This window comes from Cucurbita pepo, chromosome LG02, assembly GCF_002806865.2.
Source record: "Cucurbita pepo subsp. pepo cultivar mu-cu-16 chromosome LG02, ASM280686v2, whole genome shotgun sequence".
Taxonomy (NCBI): domain Eukaryota; kingdom Viridiplantae; phylum Streptophyta; class Magnoliopsida; order Cucurbitales; family Cucurbitaceae; genus Cucurbita; species Cucurbita pepo.
In genome coordinates this window covers 13,896,628-13,916,884 of record NC_036639.1, presented here as the reverse complement: position 1 = coordinate 13,916,884, position 20,257 = coordinate 13,896,628, and the positions used below count along the sequence as shown (strand labels likewise).

Here is a 20,257-nt window from a genome sequence, read left to right as displayed (position 1 = left end):
TTTTAAATTAATACCAAACTCATTTTTTAATGGTTAAAAGTGAATATAATAATTTAATTTGATTTAATTGAGAGGGTGGCGTCATATTTATCCCAATTTGCCACATTTATTTTATTTTAGAGGAAAAAATAATTGGACCGTGTTTGGAGAAGAGGATCCAATTTCTGCTGCCCGTGAAAAAAAGGGCACACAGACCCACGCGGAGCCGATTGATGAGGTAGCGGTTGCTCCGCGTTTGGCGTTCTGTACGAGAGCAGAGCGTCGCTCTTTACCAATCACTCCTCTTCGTCTCCACTTACTCTCCCGCCATTAACAGCGCCACTGTCCTCTCCCTTCTTCGCTTCTCGCTGCAACTCATCGATTTGTCATGGTCATAGAATCCTTAGCTGCAGCTCCCGCCAGCTCCTCCTCTTCGTCTTCGCCTTCCACCAGCACCTCCCATCTTTCTCCACCTCCTGAAGATGCATGGAGTCTTGCTTATCAGCGGCTACTTCCTCGCTGGAAATCTCTTTCCCAGTCTCACTTGGTACCTTCATCCCTCTCTCTTTGTCTCGCACCCAGTCTAATTTTGTCTGCTTATTTGTTGCCTTTTTTATTTGTTCATAGTTGCCTTTTGATTCTGTAGCGTAGGTCTTTTTGTCCGTTCGTTTCTATGTATATACTAGAGTTTGTTTCTAATTAATAGCTTTACCGAAGATCATTTCTGACACATGGTTGGGAAAGATTGCATTCGTGTTAATTGAGCTTCACTTTCTGTTTGTTTCGTTGTCCAAGCCATGCGAGAGTTAAATTTTCTTCTACTTGCACCTTGAACAGTATATGTATTGTAATTTTATATTGGTTGATACATCTGTACTAATTTATGATACTGGAGTCTTTTTTCTNTGTCCTCTCCCTTCTTCGCTTCTCGCTGCAACTCATCGATTTGTCATGGTCATAGAATCCTTAGCTGCAGCTCCCGCCAGCTCCTCCTCTTCGTCTTCGCCTTCCACCAGCACCTCCCATCTTTCTCCACCTCCTGAAGATGCATGGAGTCTTGCTTATCAGCGGCTACTTCCTCGCTGGAAATCTCTTTCCCAGTCTCACTTGGTACCTTCATCCCTCTCTCTTTGTCTCGCACCCAGTCTAATTTTGTCTGCTTATTTGTTGCCTTTTTTATTTGTTCATAGTTGCCTTTTGATTCTGTAGCGTAGGTCTTTTTGTCCGTTCGTTTCTATGTATATACTAGAGTTTGTTTCTAATTAATAGCTTTACCGAAGATCATTTCTGACACATGGTTGGGAAAGATTGCATTCGTGTTAATTGAGCTTCACTTTCTGTTTGTTTCGTTGTCCAAGCCATGCGAGAGTTAAATTTTCTTCTACTTGCACCTTGAACAGTATATGTATTGTAATTTTATATTGGTTGATACATCTGTACTAATTTATGATACTGGAGTCTTTTTTCTTTTTCTTTTTCTTTTTCTTTTCTATCTATTCTGCAGTCGCCAATTCCAATTTCGATATCGAAAGTTAATCAAGTGGATGCGGCGCGGCTAGATATTGAAATGTCAGCCATGTTGAAAGAGCAGTTGGTTAAGGTCTTCGCTTTGATGAAGGTATAAGTTGCTTGTTATTCGGGCATTGAGATGTAGATACTTGGCTAGTAAAGTTATTTAGGCGTCATAAAGTATTTTCTTCTACTTTGATGGATTAGCCAGGAATGTTGTTTCAATATGAAGCAGAGCTTGATGCTTTTCTGGAGTTCCTTATTTGGCGCTTTTCAATTTGGGTAGACAAGCCCACACCAGGAATTGCTCTGATGAATCTGCGGTATAGAGATGAGCGTGCAATGGAAATTCCGGGAAAAGGTGAAATGATCTAAACAGCTCCCTGCCATGCTCTACTTGTTTAACTGATTGTTACGGTCATTTCGGTGTAGGAATGTAATTGAATTTATCCAAACTGACATGTAAAATAAATAATTATAAATTGAGTATGAAGTTTAGAATTAAAACTGTAGCTACCATGGAACTGCTGTTGTCAAATCTTCATAGCAATCTGTGGCAGTCACTTACTAATTCCTTTATTGAAAACTATAATCAATTTTTTCTGGCTCTGGACTTCTTCTGCAATACAGTCAGAACTGGATTGGAAGGACCTGGCCTCACAGTTGCTCAAAAGATTTGGTATTGCGTGGCCACTGTGGGTGGTCAATACATTTGGACTCGGTTACAATCGTTTTCTGCTTTTCGTAGATGGGGAGATTCAGAGCAGGTACTGGTTTTCAGAAACTCACCACCCCTACCATGTGGACTACCTTCTTGTTGTGCTGGTATGGTTGTTGAATAAAATAGGTATTCATATGTCCCTGTATTTTTTTTCAGAGGTCCTTGGCAAGGCGAGCATGGCTTTTGATTCAGCGCATTGAAGGAATATACAAAGCTGCTGCATTTGGCAACTTGCTCATATTTCTTTACACAGGAAGGTAGGTTTTCTGCATCTGATAAGCCGAATTAGAGTATCGATATCAAGATTTCAAATTTTCACATACCTTGATGAATATTTTTGTGAATAAATTTTTTTTATATAAATTATTTAAATTAATAATTAAGTTTTTCCCCCTTTTTCTTAACTTTTAAACTAAGTCATAGATCTTGTTATCAATGTTTTAAAAGGCTTAAGGCGGGCCTTGGGGCATGAGGTGGTATGAGGCATAAGCCTTATTTTAAATTTAAAAAATGTACATAAAACATAAAGCATAATATTCTCCTAACGATATAATATTTCTTAATGTACCGGACATACAAATGTTCAATAACTAATGCATAATAGTAGCAAGAACTAAAAACCAATTAGACATTTGGGAAATAAAAAGTCTTCTTCAAAAGAAAACAATGAATAATAGTAGTAAGTAGCTAGTTAGAACCATTAAGAAAGAGAACTTTAGGCGGGAAAACAGATCAGAACATAAAAATAGCTGCTAATAAAAAGAAGAAAACAGAAAAAAATTGAAAGGATAATTATTTAACTAATATTAAGAAAGAAAACAAAGAAGACAATCGAATGGGAAAGAAAACAATAATCAAGATTCAAATATGGAGAGAAAAAAAAAGCAAAATAGAATGGAAAGAAAAATAATAATCGAAACTCAAAAGAAAAGAAAAGAAAGTCGAGCAAAATGAAAATGGAAGTAGTAAGAAAAAATATTAAACTCGCTACACAAGTGAACAAATAAAACAAAGACAAGAACAACAAGATGAAGAAGAATGAAACTCGCTTTTGTTGTGTTGTGTTTTCGTCAAATAGTGATTCCTTGCAGTTTTTTTCTATGCGTACTGTTCACTTCAAATAACACACAAAAAGGAGAAGCTTTCGAGTATTTTGTTTACCAAGTACAGTTCTTTATGTTTTCTTCAATATTCTCGCATGGCCAACCACTACCTTAAATTAGTATGAAGACAACACCAACTTCAATTAAATGCAGCGTTGGATGATGCATTGCATGGGCACTTGGCCCACCAACCAATATCCAAAAGGCTTACGCCTTGTAGCCTTTGAGACTTACGCCTCTCTCAACAGTGGCGCGCAAGCCTCATATTACACTCTCAAGGCGTAAGCCTTAAAGCATGAATCTGCCGCATCACCTTGAGGCGTGCCGTAAGATTTATGCCATGACCGATTTTTAAAACATGGCCTGTTATTAGTTTTTATATTTATATTGTGATTGTATATAAAAGATATTAGAGGTATCGATTAATCTTCAATATTTATGTTGAACTCTCCAATTTACGGAAATATCATCATATTAATGGTTGACGGATATTTTCATCCTTGCTGATAAGTTAACTTTTCAGTGAACTGTTATACTCTGAGCGGCTTGAAGTGATTATTTGTTAAATATTAATGCTAAAAGGGCATTTTCGAAAGAATCTGCCCAAGTAAAAATCATACTTACCGGTGTCAAATGACATCTCTTCAACTATTATGTTCCAGTTTGCAGTGGAAAAGGGAAGTTATTTTTCCATCAATAATGTAGAAGTTTATGTCAGTAGAAACAAAAGAATGGATGCTTCATTTTTATTTATCATTTAAAAATTAATATTTAATGCATCTTGCTAATGTATAGGGAGCGTTGAGTTATTTTGTCATCAGTCTGAATTGGTATTTTGCAGATACATCTGACTGCCCCACTTTTCACTCTATTGCTGAATGTTGTGCATTGTTGGTTGTCACATATGCTTTTCACTCAGTTGTATTGGTTAAATTGTTGTAAGTTTTTGTGTAGTGGAACTCAAATAAAAATTGGTGGCTTGTCGACTATCATAAGTAGTTTACTTTCTGCCCAACTCAGCATCGTATTTTTTTGTGTGGTGCAGGTATAGAAATCTTGTCGAGAGAGTTCTCAGAGCCAGGCTTGTTTATGGGAGTCCTAATATGAACAGGGCTGTCAGCTTTGAGTATATGAATCGCCAGTTAGTGTGGAATGAATTCTCGGTAATTTTCTGTCCTTTATAGTTAGTTGCAGAAGTATTGGAACTCTTATTTTGGCTTAGAACTTATTCACTTCTTGCTTCATTTCAACGAAATATATTCTCGGAATGTACTATTTTTCTTAACCATATGATGATTAGCTCACCCTCTTCCCTTTCCTCCTGAAGTAGAATTCTATTTCAAGTCGAGCATGGTATATATTCTCAGATTGTGTGCTGTTTTAAGTTTAGCATGCAAATCAACTACAAGTTTCAAGTAGTTCATATAGGATATTCATTTGGTTTACAGTGGTTAATATCGTCTACTATACTCATGCATGCATGAATATGGGAAGGGTTTCAATTTCCTTTTGCCCAATGCTTGATCACAATTTTATTATCCATAGTAAGGAACATTTGCCCTCGAGAATTTATTTTTCTGTGCTAATGGCAGGAAATGTTGCTGTTGCTTCTTCCTCTTCTAAATTCTTCCTCTGTTAGAAACTTTCTTCGTCCATTTTCCAAGGAGAAGTCCTCAAGCTCAGCCGAGGATGACAGTGCTTGTCCAATTTGCCTGGCAAGTCCTACGATTCCATTTCTGGCTTTGCCTTGTCAACACAGGTCAGGCCTTTTTATCACATCACTCTATCTTTTAAGCCAAAAAACTACTATTTGTTATATAAAAAAGGCAGAAACTTAACGATAGAATTAGGATGCATTTGTTCGAAAGACAGACAAAACAAGGAGGATACGTGACGATAGAATTATTTCTTTAATGAATATAGCTTAGACGTGCACATTACAGATTTCGTTCAAAAACAAAAAATTGACTATGATAATAAAATAAACGTTCTAAATATAACAACGTTGATTGATGTAATTAGTTCTAAATGTTAAAACTTCTTAAAGTGAAAGTATATATGCTAACCAAATAAACAAATTTTAAATAATTCAATGTCTTAACGTAAAGTTTTGTAATGAAAGTTCCAGAGAGATTTATGTCCATACGATCATATATTTAAAATAGAAACATAAGAAACAAGTCTATTTCGCATTCATCAGCTTTCACCAATGTTTTTGAGTTGTTTCGACAGTCCAGGCTTTTTATGTTCACAATTAGACATTGAAAAGAACAACAGAATATTTGATTTAAGATTTAAGATTTAAGATTCTGATTTGACTGTCGGTTATTGTCGACCAACGCTCGTAGACAAAGATGGCTGCATTTCATGTCTATATAATTGTTTACATTGAATCTCACAGGTTCAACTGGGGTGAGATGGAGAAAAGTATTGCTAACGTCCATTGGTTTTTTTTTTTTTTTTTTTTCTGACAGATACTGTTACTATTGCCTCCGAACACGATGCATGGCAGCTCAATCATTTAGATGTTCAAGATGCAGCGAGCCTGTGGTGGCCATGCAGCGGTATATCGAAGGCACTAGTGCAAATCCCAAACGGTAATCCCTGGGCAGAGGGAGCAAATACTATTTATAGTGATTATAATAAGAAAAAGGAAAATTGCTTCAATGTTGCAATTAATTTTTTTTTTTTTTGTTGCTTGAAGCATAAATGCTTACAGAAAATCAAATTCCCTTGAAAAGCATATATGTTGTATTGTGTAGTAGCCGTAGGGGGGCTCATTCTTTTTTAGTTTCCTAGTACATCTGTAGTATAGGTACTCGCTGATTATCTTGTGATTAATTCCCTGCAGTTACAAGAGGAAACATTATGCTGTCTTTCTTTCTTTTTCCTTTTTTTCTTATAAAGGCACAAAGAGAGGTAGGGGAGTATTTCAACCCAAGATAGAAATTTATATATTTTCAGTTCCTGGTTCGACCATGGATCAATTAGTTTAGTCATGTATCCTCAACCAAGAGGTTAGATGTTCGAAGCCTCCTCAAAACATGTTCTGGAACTCGAAATCTTGTGCCATCCCTGGTCGATAATAAATCTTGTTTGTTTGGTATAAAATCAATTTTACCTGTTTAAACTTCATAATGATAAACTTTTGTGCAAGTTTAATTCTAGTTTTGTTGTTCGCCTATATAATTATTTTAACCTGTTTTATTGATCCTCTTCTCTAGTTCTGTGTCTATAGTCTGTGTAACAGGGCAATTGGACCACTTTAGACGGTGTAGATTGAAAATCAACACTTTCTGACTTCTTTGGTCTTTCCATTTCCACAGAGATGGATAAATCTTGGAATGAGTCTAATCATCAACAACTTTAGAATATTGGATTGATGATGTTTGAAATATTGGTGACAGTGGTTGCACTTTCAAAACATGTAATAATGGTAGTTTTGCACTTTCCACGCTTGTTTATTTTTTTCTCAGGACTAGGTGGTCAGTTTCCCACGGAAGAGTAGTCTATTTTTGTCGCTGTCTTATCTTAATTTCTTTATTTCCTTAATACCTTGATATTATTTAGTGCTAAGTACACAGATAGGCTAATTTTAAAGCTATTAAATACATAATTTTCATATATATAATTATTTAAAGGTAGGAATTAACGTAATATTATAAAGAAAAGAAATGATGGAATTAAATGGGTTTTATTAATATGAGTGAATTTTCGTTTCTCTCCTATTTTTCTCTACTAAATAAAGAGGAATATGTTTAAAATAAACTTAAAAATTATGGATATAATTTTATTTATTTATTATTATTATTTAGGCGCGGAAGGGAGCGGGTATATTGGTTTTTTCTAACGGCCCTCTTTTGATTTCGACTAAAAGTCATATAGATTGGTCATTTGGCTATTTTTCTACAATAATAAAAAATAAAAATTGTCAATACTTTATTTTCTAAAAAATAAATCTTATTTGTTAAATGAACAGAGCTACCACTTTTGGTATAAAAAGAAAAGAAAAAAGTTCTTTTGCACGCCAATCTATGACGATTTCAATCATTAAGAAGTAGAAAAAAATATAACACATCATTTATTTGAATTAATTACCTTTTTAATATAATAGTAAATGTTTAGTGGACTTAATCAATGACATTCATCACATATTTCGAGAGTTTATGATTTTTTTTATTCCCTAATATCTGCATCAATTGTTTTCTTTCCCAATTTTTAAACCTACTAATAAACAAACCCAAATTATACCAAAATATTAAAATAAAATTAAAAAAAAACCCCAAAATTGACGTCATGTACGATCAAATAATAAAATACTTGTTAGCCGACCATTTTAAAAATAGGATCTTTTTAGTTTTAAAAAAGAAGGTACAATTTGTATTAACCTATAAAACTTCACCACACAATTAATAATATAACTTACATAATAATAATAAAAAATCTTTATATTTAGATATATATATATATATATATATATATATATATAATAAAGAAAAGAAATTTCGTCCAATATTCATACTTGTCTAATTCTATTTTATGCTCTTTTAATTTAAAATTTCAAGACACATTCATAAGTTGAAAGGCAAGCGTGACGTCATTTATTACATCATTTACAGTAAATTAATTGGTAAATTATTTAAAAGATTAAATAAATATTAAAAATATAGGGATGACATTCATCAATCTCAAGGACATTCCCATGGCCTTCCATTTCTCCTCCTCCATTATTTTATGAATCCACTTAGATCTTGCACCACACACATATTATATTATATTCTAAATTAATGTGTGATTATTACAGAAATATATAATAAGTAGTACATAAACTATATGCCTATATACCAAACCCTAACATATAGTGACTTTTCTTTTTCTTGCTCAAAATAATAATGAGTAACATGATTTGCACTATTAGTGGGTATTCCAACTTTGAATCATTTTTTCCCGTTCAAGCGTCATTATTAACCCTCACTAGTAGATATAGTCGTTAGTCTCACAGTCTTATACAAAATATTTTATTTTCCTCGTGAAAATTAAAAAATTTGTATTTTTTATTATTAAAAAAGAAAACAAGTAAAACATATATTTAATCAATATACTAAATCTAAAACCCTAAATCCAAAAAAATCCCTAAAATCTTGAAGTTTTGTCATTTTGGGTCCTAAAAAAACTCATGAAGTTTAATGAACTGAAAAACACAGGCCACCAGCTTTTTGAGGCTATAGCTTTATACAAAAGCAAAGGCAAAATGTATGGAAATTTAAGAAGAGAATAGGATTATTATAAATTAGCAGAGGCAGTTCTTGTTTGGGAGTATCTACAAGGAAATAAATACATCACAAAGTGTTGATATAATAAAGCAACTCACAAAGTAAAGTTGTTCCCTTTTCTTTTCTTTTCTTTTCTTTTCTTTCTAAGTTTTTTTTTCTCTTTCAGGTGGGTTTGATTCTGTTTGAAAGCATAAACTCAAGAAAAAGCTGATATTGTGAAGAGGGAATTTTTGTTTGAAAGCAAATGATGGGTGGAAACCCTAGTAATTGGTGGAACATGTTTCCACCTAATTCTCTTCCTCCTCCTCCTCCTCCTCCTCCTCCTCCTCCTCCTCCTCAGTTCGTTGTTGGATCTTCCTCACTTCCTTTCACTTCCATGGCTGATCATCCCAATCAAGAACATCCCAATTCACAGTCATGGAGCCAACTACTTTTGTAAAACCAAATTCCCCCTACTTCTTCTCTATTTAATGTTCTTTTGATTGAATCTTCTTCACTTTGTGTTTGTTTTCAGAGGTGGATTGCAAGAAGGGGATGGAGATGGGTTGGTTTTGAATAGTAATTATAATCATTTTCAACCAAAGAAGTTGGAGAATTTGGAGGGGAGAATTTTGATTCCGTTTCCAAGATTTGGAGTGGGGGATGATGATGAGGATGATGATGATCATGTTTTGAAGCAACAAACTTGTTCTCAAAGTGGTAAGAGCTTGTCATTTTTATGGAATGAAAAGGAATCATGTTCATCATCATCAATATCAGTGAAAGGCTCTCAAACAAGACCACCACCACCACCACCACCACCAACTACTTCTTCTTCTCCTAAATCTTCTGTCAATAGTAATGCCATCTTGGAATTCTCTTTCAACAGACTTGATTCCAACAATCAATTCCCAGATCACACATATTCATCTGAGGTACAAAAATAACATATTTTCTTCCTTTTTCTTTTGCTCTTTTTCCTTTTAGCTCAATTGGTTTTTTTTTAAAAAAAATAAACAATTTTTTTTTTGTTCCATGATCAAGTGTGTTAGCACAGCTGCCACTGGTGGAGTGTGCAAGAAGCCTAGGGTTCAGCCCGTCTCCGGCCAGCCTCCGATAAAGGTACCCTAATTTAAGTTTTGTTTTTCTTGAAATTAGTATTAAAATTCAGTTGTTGTTCGTGATGTGAAGAATCAGGTGAGAAAGGAGAAGGTAGGGGACAGAATCACAGCTCTCCACCAGCTGGTTTCTCCATTTGGAAAGGTAATTGATTAATTAATTAATTAAAAGAAAGGGCATAGGTTTAAAGATGATGGGGGGGTTTTATGAACTCTCTTCTTCACTTCAAAAAAACCTTATTTCCAGTTTGTTATTGGTATTTTGTTGTTGTTGTTGTTGTTCATAACCTTAAAAGAATACCTCCCCATGTTGTGGTGTTTTTTTTGTTCCTTTTTTTGTGTGTTTTGCAGACTGACACTGCTTCTGTCTTGTCAGAGGCTATTGGGTATGTTAGATTCCTTCACAATCAAATTGAGGTCAAGTTCTATACATACCTAACTTCTTCATTCTTTTTTATTCTACTCCATTTTTCTGAATATAATAATGCTTCTTCATCTTCTTCTTCTTCTTCTTCTTCTTCTTCTTCTTCTTCTTCTTCTTCTTCTTCTTCCAAGCTTTGATTTTTATTTCACTTTTTTTCTTTGTTTATATTTCAGGCTCTCATCTCTCCATATTTAGGCAATAATTCATCAGAACCCACAAGGACGGATGAACTTGTAAGTGTCTTTTATCCAAAACCCACTTGAAATTTCTCAATTACCAAATACAAAAGTCCCTAAAATTGAAAAAAGTTTAAAACTTTGACCAAAATTCAGTCTTTTTGTAAGTATATTGAGAAGACATGAAAACTTATGTTATGAAGAGAATATTGAATAATGAGAGAAAAATTGAGAGAATTTGAAGTTGAAGATGTAAGAAAATTTGAATTTCCTTAAGTATTATGCTTTATTGGATCTATCAAGTAAAGAAAAAAGAGAGAGGGGCTTCAAATGAAAGCATCTAAAAATATTATATATAAAAATAAAAAATAAAAAATAAAAACTGTATTTTATTCATAAAGGAAAGAAGTGAAAGAACAAGGTTCTCAGCTTTTCATACAACTTTAGCATTATTTAAAAGTTACCTAAAAGCATTCTTTGTGAATTCCTAATTGTTTTGGAATCATTAAAGGGTTAGCTAAAAATTGCAACTTTATTATTATTATTTTTTAAAATTTTTGCTTTCTTGGCCATTGCAGCTCTTCAATGACAGCAGCCTGAAAAGAAAACTACCTCCTACCCAGGTCACCTTTAATCTTTTTTTTTTTATTTTAGTTCAACAATCTCTTTCTGTAAGTTTATTACCAATTACAAACCCATCATTCTCATTATCATATTTAGGAATTATAGGGTTATTAAGAAAAGGATTATAGGCTTATTAGGGGAAAAAAGAGGATTATAGGCATATGAAATATAGTTAATTTGTTGATTTTTCTTTTATGTATAAAGGATCTCCATTACCTTTCACCTAAACCAATTCAACTGTTTTAAAACTCATCTCTTTCGCCCCAAATCAAAAGAGACACCATTTTCAATTTTTCACTCGAGAAGGTATTGTATTAGATATAAAAGTTGAAAGTTTATAAATTTATTAGACACGAATATAAAAGTTACGAAACGGGATGAATTATTTGGAGTATATTATTGATGAACAGGAAAAGGAAGAAGAAGCAAATGAGTTGAGGAGTAGAGGGCTTTGTTTGGTACCTGTATCTTGTACACAACATGTACAAAGTGACATAAACGGAGCTGATTATTGGGCTCAAGCTTACAATGGCAGCTTCTAAGTCCCTCGCTACCTGCACCCATACAAATCAAACAACTATGCTAATTCCTGCTATCATTTTCTCTATATTTATTATTAGGAATTAATGCTAACTTTTTCCCCCTTCTTTTCAATAAACGTCCTTTAAATTCTTCTTCATTATCTTCCCTATTCCTGTGATAAAATTGTAGTTGCCGAACCAATTTAATTTTAGTCTCCATTTCCTTTGCTCTTCAATGACCAGTCGAGAAAGGTTCATCTTTACGTATGATTGAATTATTTTCTTTCTTTACCATCCACAATAATCATTCTTTTTTAAATAACGGACAAAAACATGCAATATTTACTACAGATAGCTTTGAATTATTACAAATGGTATTAAAGATACCTTTGAACTATTACAAATGGTATTAGAGCTAGCTTTTAACTATTACAAATGGTATTAGAGCTAGGCTATGTACTAGCAAGTACGCTGGCCCCTAAGAGGTGGATTGTGAGATACCACATAAGTTGGAATGAAAAACGAAACATTTCTTATAAAAATGTGAAAACTTCTCCCTAATAGAACAAGTTTTACATTTTCATAATTTTTTCTTTTTTTCCTGAAAGGTTGATATTTAATCAATAATCCTAAAAAGTTGATAGGTTCACAATAATCGACATTTAATTCCTTCTAAATCATTTTGATTTTGACATTTCAACCCAAAATAAAGAAAAAAGAAAAAACTGGAATATTTTAATCTTCAAATAGAAACCATTCAAACTGATTCCAAAAAATGAATCTGAAAAAGAGCACAATCTCAATCACAATCCTGACCACATTATTTTACGGGGCTACATATCTGGCAATGATGGCTCAACAACATCACAACAATAGGTAGTGACAAAAAAAATAAGCTACACTACACTGCAACCACCCAATACATGTCCCTTCAAAACAACCCAATCAGTAAATCTTCATACAGACATACTAACTGTCATCATCACACTTGTAATAATCTGCAAAGCTCAAATTTGAGGGTAAAATATGTGCAACACCATTTTGCTTAAATTAAATCAAAAGGTTAATCTGACTGGACTAAGAGATAGTGACTAAGAGGACAGATATTGGAATCCTTCTTAATTGTTGAACACAAAAGAAAAAAAGAAAAAAAAGAAGACACATACGTTATATAAACCTGCAGCATTGTGAGTACTCATAGGCATCATCAGCTTTGAAGCTCAGAGAGGTCAAGTTACATAAATAATCAATGAATAGAAAACTTTGAACTGTGATCCATGGCATTTGTGCACTTTCTTTTCATTATATCAAGGCAAAGAAAGAAAAAAAAAGTGAAAATAGACAAATAATCAATGACCTGAATTGAGGTCAAAAAGACAAGACAGCCCTCAAGAAAATCGATACCATTCTAGAAAGCGATTTGGCAAAAGTTAAGAAGCTGCAAGTTTTGATGCGGTTGTATGATCTTGTAATCACTCGATTTGAACAAGGACATATGCAAGATGATGATAGGAATATTGAATGAATCTGTTTCCTCCCTGAAAAGAAGGTGAGGACAATCAACAGAAATTGATATAGTTGTACAATGTTTCGGAAGGAGAAAAATCAGAAAACCATGAGGGTAGAATATTAGGTGCGTAAATAATTGTGAAACTATTGTCTCTTACCATTTTCAGAGAGAAACAAAGAAGAGGATGATTTGATCCATGTATCAAATACCTCTACACTACTGGAAGAAGTGCCATTTCTATTTCCTGAAGTGATTTTCCTTTTGTTTCCAATACATTCCTCTTCACAAAAATCACTGCTATGAAGCAAAATGTACCGAAAACTGTATATAGGATCTGGACTCCTAATTGCTCCAGTAACGGCAGGAAGAGTAAACCAACAAAAAAATTTATCACCTGTTCATGTCCCAACCAGCAAGAATGTGAGACATCTACAAGTTTTCTTTTCCCTTAATTGCCACAACTCTTTTGTGTTCGCATGCGAGGGGAAGACAGAAGAGATGCTCATAAGCAGTGAAGGAAGCACAAGCCAAACCAGAACAAAACATCCAATGAAGTTTTATTACAAGAACAAATACAACAATTCTGTTTCTGTGGACAAAAAGTAAACTAGTAAAGATGTTTAGCAGTTACCATAAATTTTGATATCTCATAAGAGGATGTCAATCTAATAAATAGTGAACATATGACAGCTTTTTTTTTAATCGAGGTCCAGTTTTTTTCCACTTTCAATTATTGTTCCAACTAGGGATTGTAAAGCGAAAATCAGACATGGAAGCAAAGATCAAAAGAAGCACAGCAGATAAATAAAGAAATGAAACTTCCAAACAAAGTCATATCGGTTGAACTGAGAAACATAGTACCCAATGAACTGACATGCAAAATGCCATTGCTTTTGCTCGAATCTGACCAGGAAATATTTCTGATAGGAGGAGACTAGGAACAGGACCCGCACCAAGAGAATATGTCAGGACAAACCTACATTATCACCTTGTGTTTGTCAAAACATCTGGTAAATAATCTTCTCTTTGAAACATCCGACATTCATTCGTCTAGCTAAGCATTCCAAGTTTATTTGACTATTAAGATGATAATTACTCACAGTAACATGCCACCGGCAGAAAGATAGAATGCTCCAGGGCTGGATGGAAATGATCTTGCTCCTACCACTTGGAGGCCCATGGACACTGCCTAGAACCAAACACAGTAAGGTCAGAAAAATACATAACGCCAGTAGAAAGTAAAACCTAATCAAGGGCTCACGTACAAGAAATTTGTATAGGATTTTTAGGTTGACCTAATTTAGTTATACCAGTCTCATACATGTTACAGATGTAATTTACAACTTTAGTCGGGACAAAATGATGCTATAAAGAGCATAACCATACATCTGTTTTGAATCCTTAACACCCAAAAAGAGTCCTATAGAAACATTTCATAACGATACAAAAGAAATAATGCGGGAAAGATACAGTGCGTTTTGAAATTTAGACTCAGTTTCTGCCAAGACATCTATCTAAACCCCAAAGAGTATTTTTTTTTCCCCGAAAAGCACTAGAACAATTACCATGCCTGAAAAACTGCCAAGAAGCAGCACCCTTCTTCCAAGTTTATCCATCAGTAGCATTGCAACAATTGTCCCTGAAGGATGAAAATAAATAAAGGCATATTCCAGAATAATCTCATAGCTGAACTGGAGATGATCCAGTCAGAGGCGACATACCTAAAAGGTTTGCGACTCCTATGCCAATATTTGCACGATCTGAAGGTATGCCAAAACTTTTGAAGACAGTAGAAGAGAAATAGTAAACAGCATTAATGCCAGAGAGCTGCTGTAAAGCAAAAAGGATTGAACCGATGAAAACCACTGCAAAATTGACATGCAAATGTAATAATTTAGAGAAAGAAAAAGGTTTCATTAGGAGTTAGAAGTATGTGAGAAACTATTAACTGATCAGTGATTACATTGTTTGTACATTTACCTTTAGAGAAAGAAAAAGGTTTCATTAGGAGTTAGAAATATGTGAGAAACTATTAACTGATCAGTGATTACGTTGTTTGTACATTTACCTTTGAAATAGCGGCCCTGGAGTAAATCCGATAATGTCACTGCATCAGCGTCATCTACTCTATCAGACTTCGACAATTCTGCATATGCACATTTAACATGTACTCCTCCCAAAAGCTTCTCAAATTCAGCCTCAGCTTCAGCAGTTCTTCCACTCTGAAGCAAATCCAAAAAAGATGGTTAGAGATCGCTTCAGAACATAATCAAGAAATGGTCCACAAACAGGAGAGCATGAAACAAATATATAGATGTGAGTCTGAGATGCTTGACCATCAATTTTGTTACTCATTCAATAGAACTCATGAGGGACCAACGCAGGATTGTAGAAACAGATATTATTTGAATTTGATTATATAACTTGAATTTACCCTTAAAATTACTGCTTATATTCTGAAATTATATTCTTTTGACCACCATGAAAAATTACGACGGAGGCAGTAAATGGTGTAATTATTGTATCATGTGGTGTCACATGGAACTGATCGACTGATTGAAGCATGCCAGTGGAATGAACAATGAAATGAAGTAGAATAGGAAGATATCAAAGCCTTGGGATATTTACCAATATAAACAAGAAGGAAGAAAACTGAGAAATAAAAAAAGGTTTCCTAAGTTGGAATTCCTGGCACCAATATGTATATGACTAAAACACAAGATATGTCACTTAGACATGACATGGTATACCTATGTGGAATTAGTGAGATATGTGCATGTTTGAAGGAAAGAGAAAGAACCTGTAATTCCCTAAACTTGATTAAACTCAACCAATTTACAATCTAGCACATGAAGAAAGTAAATTCTCAAACACGAGTTGATAATGTCCCAAGAGGCAGTTGAAATTATATATGAGATTATGACCTTGAAAAGCCAATGAGGACTTTCTGCAGAAAATTCCATCAAAAGGGCAAGTAAAGCAGCAGGAATGACAGATACCCAAAAACAAGTCCGCCACCTGAGAAAACCTTCTAGTCAGAAAAGCTGTGTTATCTACTGCTGTTCATAGACAAATTGATGAACTGCCCATGAAACGAAAATTTTGATGTAGTCTTCAACCATGCATTCCCTCGGACATTACTTACCAATCCACTATTCCCTTGGCTTTCAGTCCCATAAATAGGGATCCCAGAAGACCGAGACATAAGGAAATCTGAGTAAGACTCCCAAAAGTTCCTCTTACATAAGCTGGTGATACCTACTCAAAATAAATATGGAATAACTACAAACAAGGCAAACTGAAGGTGGGATACTAATTTTAATTCCAGAGTGTGGCTAGCTGTACAAACTTATCAAGATATTATGTACCTCAGAAACATAAAGTGATGCAATAGTTGGGCCAAGACCCATCCCCATCCCAACAAATAACCTCCCAAGAAGCATTCCCCAGAGATTTGTTGTGGTTGCACTGCAATCATATTTGTGCAAAATAAGAAAATTACTGCCGAAACTGAATTAACAGATTGACAGTAATATGATAAGCATGTTTAAAACTCGATATTGGGAGATATTATTAAAATGACCTGAGGGAGGTGGTACAGATTTATGAGGTTAAAAATGTATTAATTGAAAAATTATAAAACAGTGTACAAGAATCAATATGACAAACAGCATTTGAATCGGTGCCAAATATCAATTACCCATGAGGGCCTATCTAGTACCAGGAGTGAATTACTCAGGAAGATGCTTCACGTAATGCTTACCTCATGGATGCACCAATTATCATTGGTAATGCACATAGCTGCAATGCTCTACGACGCCCTAGTCCATCTCCAATCACGCCGCTGAATAGAGATCCAAGAAAGGCGCCACCTAAGGATGTACTTACTACGAGACCTTTATTTAAGGAAAAAACTAGATTACTTTTTTTTAAAACCAAAGACACAAATAAAAGTACTAAAATAAATGGTTATGTAATCACCTTCGGCCAATGTGCTCCCACTAAAGGCAAGGTCTAAAGAAATACTCTCTAATGTTTCATTAATTACACTGCAACATCAAAGATAAATAACTATTGACTAAATCAATTTGAAAAATTCAAGCGATAAGGATACATTAAAAATGATATAAGGAATAGTGATGATTGAGGACATACCCAAGATGGTATCCAAGTAAAAATGAAGCAAGAGTCGCTACAACTACATGCCGCAAGGAGCGTTTCCATGAAGGGTAAACAGTATAACGCTCTAAGAGATGTTGAGATGTTAAGAAGTTAGTATTCTAATTCCAGACAACAAAAAAATCATGAGAATCTTGATAGAACCGTTGCTACCACACCTGGACTCTCTTGTTTACTGGAAGCATTTAAATGGTCCCTCGGTGCTGTACGTTTGTGTGTCGAGGACAGTTCCACAACATGGCGCCCCCTCATGACGTAATTCTAATTATTATAAACAAGCTATCCTCAAGGCCAGCTGTAGAACAACTGCCTATTAGGAACTCGGTGACTAGTAGCACCTGGGAATGGAATGCTTAGGAAGACCAAAGCAACAAAAACAGAAACGATGAAAAATCCTGAGTATCAACAGGATGGCATCATGTCGACCTTAATATCCCAAAGGATAAAAAAAAAAATGTCCAAAGAAAAAAACAGTTACAATTAGCAGAGAAAATAAACACCTCATGAATGCAGAGTATCCTTATATATCGATTATTTATTTTTCTAAATAGTTCTTAATTTCTTTGCCGTAGCAGGTTAATATATTTCTATACGGACCCAAGGTTGATTAAAAAACACGAACAAGAAGACATTCACGTTGACATTACGTAATAATCTGTCCGATCGACACAAAACAATTTATCGTTTCAACTATAAATTATTAGAGTTATCGTATTGAACCTTTAATTGTTATAATCGTGAGTCTATTACAGCAGTACAGATGATCAATAAATTCAATATACAGAGATTAACATTTAAGAGAAAGAGCTCTCAGTACAAATGATCAATGAATTCAATATACAAAGATTAACATACTTCTCCATTATAAATTCTATACAAATGACCTAAAACATAAATTTCTGTACAAAAAATAAAACCATACGCACAATTTAACACACCTCGAAGGACACGAGCAAAATGCAAATAATCTAGAGTTTAAATCAGAGAGAGGCAAGAATTAACCACGCGTACCTCTAAAATCGCGGAAGAAGAAAGCGAGAGGGCCGAGAGAGTGACTAAAATGCGCCGGAACAGGGCTAGAGTGGTTCGAGCAACGGCGATGAGGGCTCCGATTGAAGACGAACTAATTTCGGCATTGTAAATCGGGGAAGGCGAGCGAGTGGTAGCGTGCACCGGAGGTTGAAAGCAAAAGAAGCAAACCGGAAATTGAGCATGGATCGGTTGGTGTGCAAAAAGATTGAAAGCGGTGAGGAGGAGGACATAGGAAGTGGTTCCTGAATCATGTGGTGATCTTCTGAAAGCTCGTGAGAACTCGTCTCTCGGGCTAACACCTGTGCATGTTTGTCGGAGCTGCGATTCTTCGCCTGTACTTCCGCTCACATGTAAACCATCTTATTGCCCACTCCTACTGCGACACTTCAATGAAATAAAAGTATACGCTTACCGAAATCCCCGCCATAAAATACTACTGGTTACTTCCGCCTAATAAACTAATAAAAAAAAATTAATCTAACCTTTTATAAGTATTGTTTAAACGGAGTACAAATCATGAAAGTAATTTTAAATTTTTTAAAAATGTTGATGTAAAACTTTAATTATATTTTAGAAACAAAATATTATGGTTTCCTCCGAAATAGTATTTTTTATATTTTTTTTCTTTTGAAGTTTATAAATGTTATTTTCAAAAATTAAAGATATTTTTTAGATAAAATATAAACTCTATAGGTATTTTTATTAATTTAGGCATATTGTAATTTCAACTTAATTTAAGAATTTTAATAAATTTTTATTTGAAAAATCCTTAAAAATTATATTATTGTATTTATTCGATAAATTATAAAGATTATGTCGGTACATTTATAAAAATCGACATATTAAAGCTTATTTTTGTTAATATTAGTGAATTCCGACAAAACTATTTTATAGTTAATTTATCCCTATTAATACTCTAATTTATTTAAAATAGTGATGTTATCAATATTTTTGCATTAATTTAATTTGATAAAATTAGTGAAACCCTTGAACCAACGTGAAATCTCACATCCTTATAAACAATAGTTCATTCCTCTTTCCAACCGATGTGAGATCTCATAATCTACTTCCTTCGAAGTTGAGCGTCCTTATTGGTACTCGTTTCCTTTCTGGCACTTGTTATCTCTCGGATTGACGTCACATCTTACATATTGTGTCATCAATGATATTTACTATTTTTAAGTTGAAAGAAAAAAAAGTTAACATTATTAGAAAATGATTAGAAACAGCAAAATTAGCTTCATTATCGCTACAACAAGTGAGGCAAACACAACAACATTAACCCACATAAAAGCTCCTCATTTATGATCAAACCCATGTCTTTTCCTTCTTATTTTGTCCCTTTATTGTTTCTAGTCTGAAATTTCTGATTTCAAAAAGCTCTGTGTTGAATTTTCTGTGTTTCCATTGCCTTGTCTTTCTCTCATTTTGTCTTTCCTCTCATTAGCTGAGGAGATGATTAGACATTACAGCTTTAAAACCAAATAAAAAGAGACATAAAGTAGAAGAGAGAGACACACAGAAAAAAAAAAAAAAAAAAAAAAAAAAAAAAAAAAAAAAAAAAAAAAAAAATCAAAAGCATTACTTCTTCTTTTGTTTCTTCATTTGGATTTCTTACAAAAAATTGTCCTTTTTTTTTTCATTTTTTATTCCTATTATCTACCATTCTCAACTACCTTCAACCCAATAATTATTGGAACTAAAAAAACAAAATTTTGGGTAATATTGGTTGAAATGTAGATGAGATCCAACTTCAAATATTAAATCCAATAATATTATATTTGTTCATTTTAAACTCAAGTTCGAAATTACAATCGAATAAATTTAATTATTGGTTTTTAAAAACTTGAAATAATTGTTTGAAGGAACAAAGTTTTGAGGAAATTAAGAAAGGACGAGAGAAAACAGAAAGTTGGACGCAACCCCATTAATTATACAGAGACATAAAATGATGCACAAATCCGAACACCTGAAAATATATTGCCACGTCATGGGGTTTGATGTTGACCTTTTGGTTTGACTCTCGGTAACTCCCTCATATTATTAATTAATTAAAATATTTATTGATAATAAAAAAAGAAAATAAAAATTGGGAGGTAGCTTGAACTA

At 33.9% G+C, this 20,257-nt stretch overlaps 3 protein-coding genes across 13 annotated transcripts; 2 read left to right on the top strand and 1 right to left on the bottom strand.

Annotated features, from left to right (window-relative positions):
• The first annotated feature begins 144 nt into the window (after positions 1-144).
• On the top strand, positions 145-6,374 carry LOC111788672 (peroxisome biogenesis protein 2). Of its 3 annotated transcripts, none has more exons than XM_023669102.1 (9): positions 145-322; positions 886-1,089; positions 1,484-1,597; positions 1,696-1,849; positions 2,119-2,255; positions 2,366-2,466; positions 4,358-4,475; positions 4,905-5,071; positions 5,787-6,374. In XM_023669102.1, exons 2-9 carry the CDS (start codon positions 931-933, stop codon positions 5,911-5,913), a joined length of 1,077 nt encoding a protein of 358 aa, XP_023524870.1. In that variant the 5' UTR covers positions 145-322; positions 886-930; the 3' UTR covers positions 5,914-6,374. The 3 variants fall into 3 exon arrangements, with proteins under 3 accessions (XP_023524870.1, XP_023524872.1, XP_023524869.1); XM_023669104.1 differs by having other exon boundaries at positions 146-370; positions 934-1,089; XM_023669101.1 differs by lacking the exon at positions 886-1,089 and having other exon boundaries at positions 146-526.
• Positions 6,375-8,591: 2,217 nt separating this feature from the next.
• On the top strand, positions 8,592-11,663 carry LOC111788673 (transcription factor bHLH68-like). Of its 3 annotated transcripts, XM_023669106.1 has the most exons (9): positions 8,592-8,686; positions 8,752-9,020; positions 9,100-9,499; positions 9,609-9,686; positions 9,756-9,827; positions 10,034-10,099; positions 10,280-10,339; positions 10,861-10,905; positions 11,317-11,663. In XM_023669106.1, the coding sequence occupies exons 2-9, from the start codon at positions 8,830-8,832 to the stop codon at positions 11,446-11,448; spliced, it is 1,044 nt and encodes a 347-aa protein (XP_023524874.1). In that variant the 5' UTR covers positions 8,592-8,686; positions 8,752-8,829; the 3' UTR covers positions 11,449-11,663. The 3 variants fall into 3 exon arrangements, with proteins under 3 accessions (XP_023524874.1, XP_023524875.1, XP_023524873.1); XM_023669107.1 differs by lacking the exon at positions 8,592-8,686 and having other exon boundaries at positions 8,698-9,020; positions 9,762-9,827; XM_023669105.1 differs by lacking the exon at positions 8,592-8,686 and having other exon boundaries at positions 8,698-9,020.
• An 868-nt stretch (positions 11,664-12,531) lies between these two features.
• On the bottom strand, positions 12,532-18,565 carry LOC111788669 (probable plastidic glucose transporter 3). Of its 7 annotated transcripts, none has more exons than XR_002814201.1 (15): positions 18,128-18,565; positions 17,275-17,468; positions 17,093-17,183; positions 16,919-16,986; positions 16,701-16,833; positions 16,306-16,405; positions 16,083-16,195; positions 15,862-15,955; positions 15,006-15,159; positions 14,659-14,802; positions 14,508-14,576; positions 14,038-14,122; positions 13,799-13,913; positions 13,095-13,331; positions 12,532-12,965 (listed from the first exon to the last, which is right to left on the bottom strand). XR_002814201.1 is itself a non-coding variant. In XM_023669098.1 (14 exons), the coding sequence occupies exons 2-14, from the start codon at positions 17,366-17,368 to the stop codon at positions 13,149-13,151; spliced, it is 1,452 nt and encodes a 483-aa protein (XP_023524866.1). In that variant the 5' UTR covers positions 17,369-17,468; positions 18,128-18,565; the 3' UTR covers positions 12,532-13,148. The 7 variants fall into 7 exon arrangements, 2 of the variants coding, with proteins under 2 accessions (XP_023524866.1, XP_023524867.1); XR_002814197.1 differs by having other exon boundaries at positions 14,038-14,126; positions 14,503-14,576; positions 18,128-18,564; XR_002814199.1 differs by having other exon boundaries at positions 14,038-14,126; positions 14,503-14,576; positions 17,275-17,454; positions 18,128-18,564.
• Between the last annotated feature and the right edge of the window lie 1,692 nt (positions 18,566-20,257).

What these genes read in the sequence shown, in the direction of transcription:
- LOC111788673 (XM_023669106.1), top strand. Translation starts at nt 8,830, where the DNA reads ATGATGGGTGGAAACCCTAGTAATTGGTGGAACATGTTTCCACCTAAT. An exon ending in TCATGGAGCCAACTACTTTT is followed by an intron (nt 9,021 to 9,099) that starts GTAAAACCAAAT and finishes GTTTGTTTTCAG; the next exon opens with AGGTGGATTGCAAGAAGGGG. An exon ending in TGGTTTCTCCATTTGGAAAG is followed by an intron (nt 9,828 to 10,033) that starts GTAATTGATTAA and finishes TGTGTTTTGCAG; the next exon opens with ACTGACACTGCTTCTGTCTT.
- LOC111788672 (XM_023669102.1), top strand. Translation starts at nt 931, where the DNA reads ATGGTCATAGAATCCTTAGCTGCAGCTCCCGCCAGCTCCTCCTCTTCG. An exon ending in ATATTTCTTTACACAGGAAG is followed by an intron (nt 2,467 to 4,357) that starts GTAGGTTTTCTG and finishes TGTGTGGTGCAG; the next exon opens with GTATAGAAATCTTGTCGAGA. An exon ending in TAGTGTGGAATGAATTCTCG is followed by an intron (nt 4,476 to 4,904) that starts GTAATTTTCTGT and finishes TGCTAATGGCAG; the next exon opens with GAAATGTTGCTGTTGCTTCT.
- LOC111788669 (XM_023669098.1), bottom strand. Translation starts at nt 17,368, where the DNA reads ATGAGGGGGCGCCATGTTGTGGAACTGTCCTCGACACACAAACGTACA. An exon ending in CATCACTTTATGTTTCTGAG is followed by an intron (nt 16,196 to 16,305) that starts GTACATAATATC and finishes TATTTTGAGTAG; the next exon opens with GTATCACCAGCTTATGTAAG. An exon ending in AGGAGTCGCAAACCTTTTAG is followed by an intron (nt 14,577 to 14,658) that starts GTATGTCGCCTC and finishes TTCATCCTTCAG; the next exon opens with GGACAATTGTTGCAATGCTA.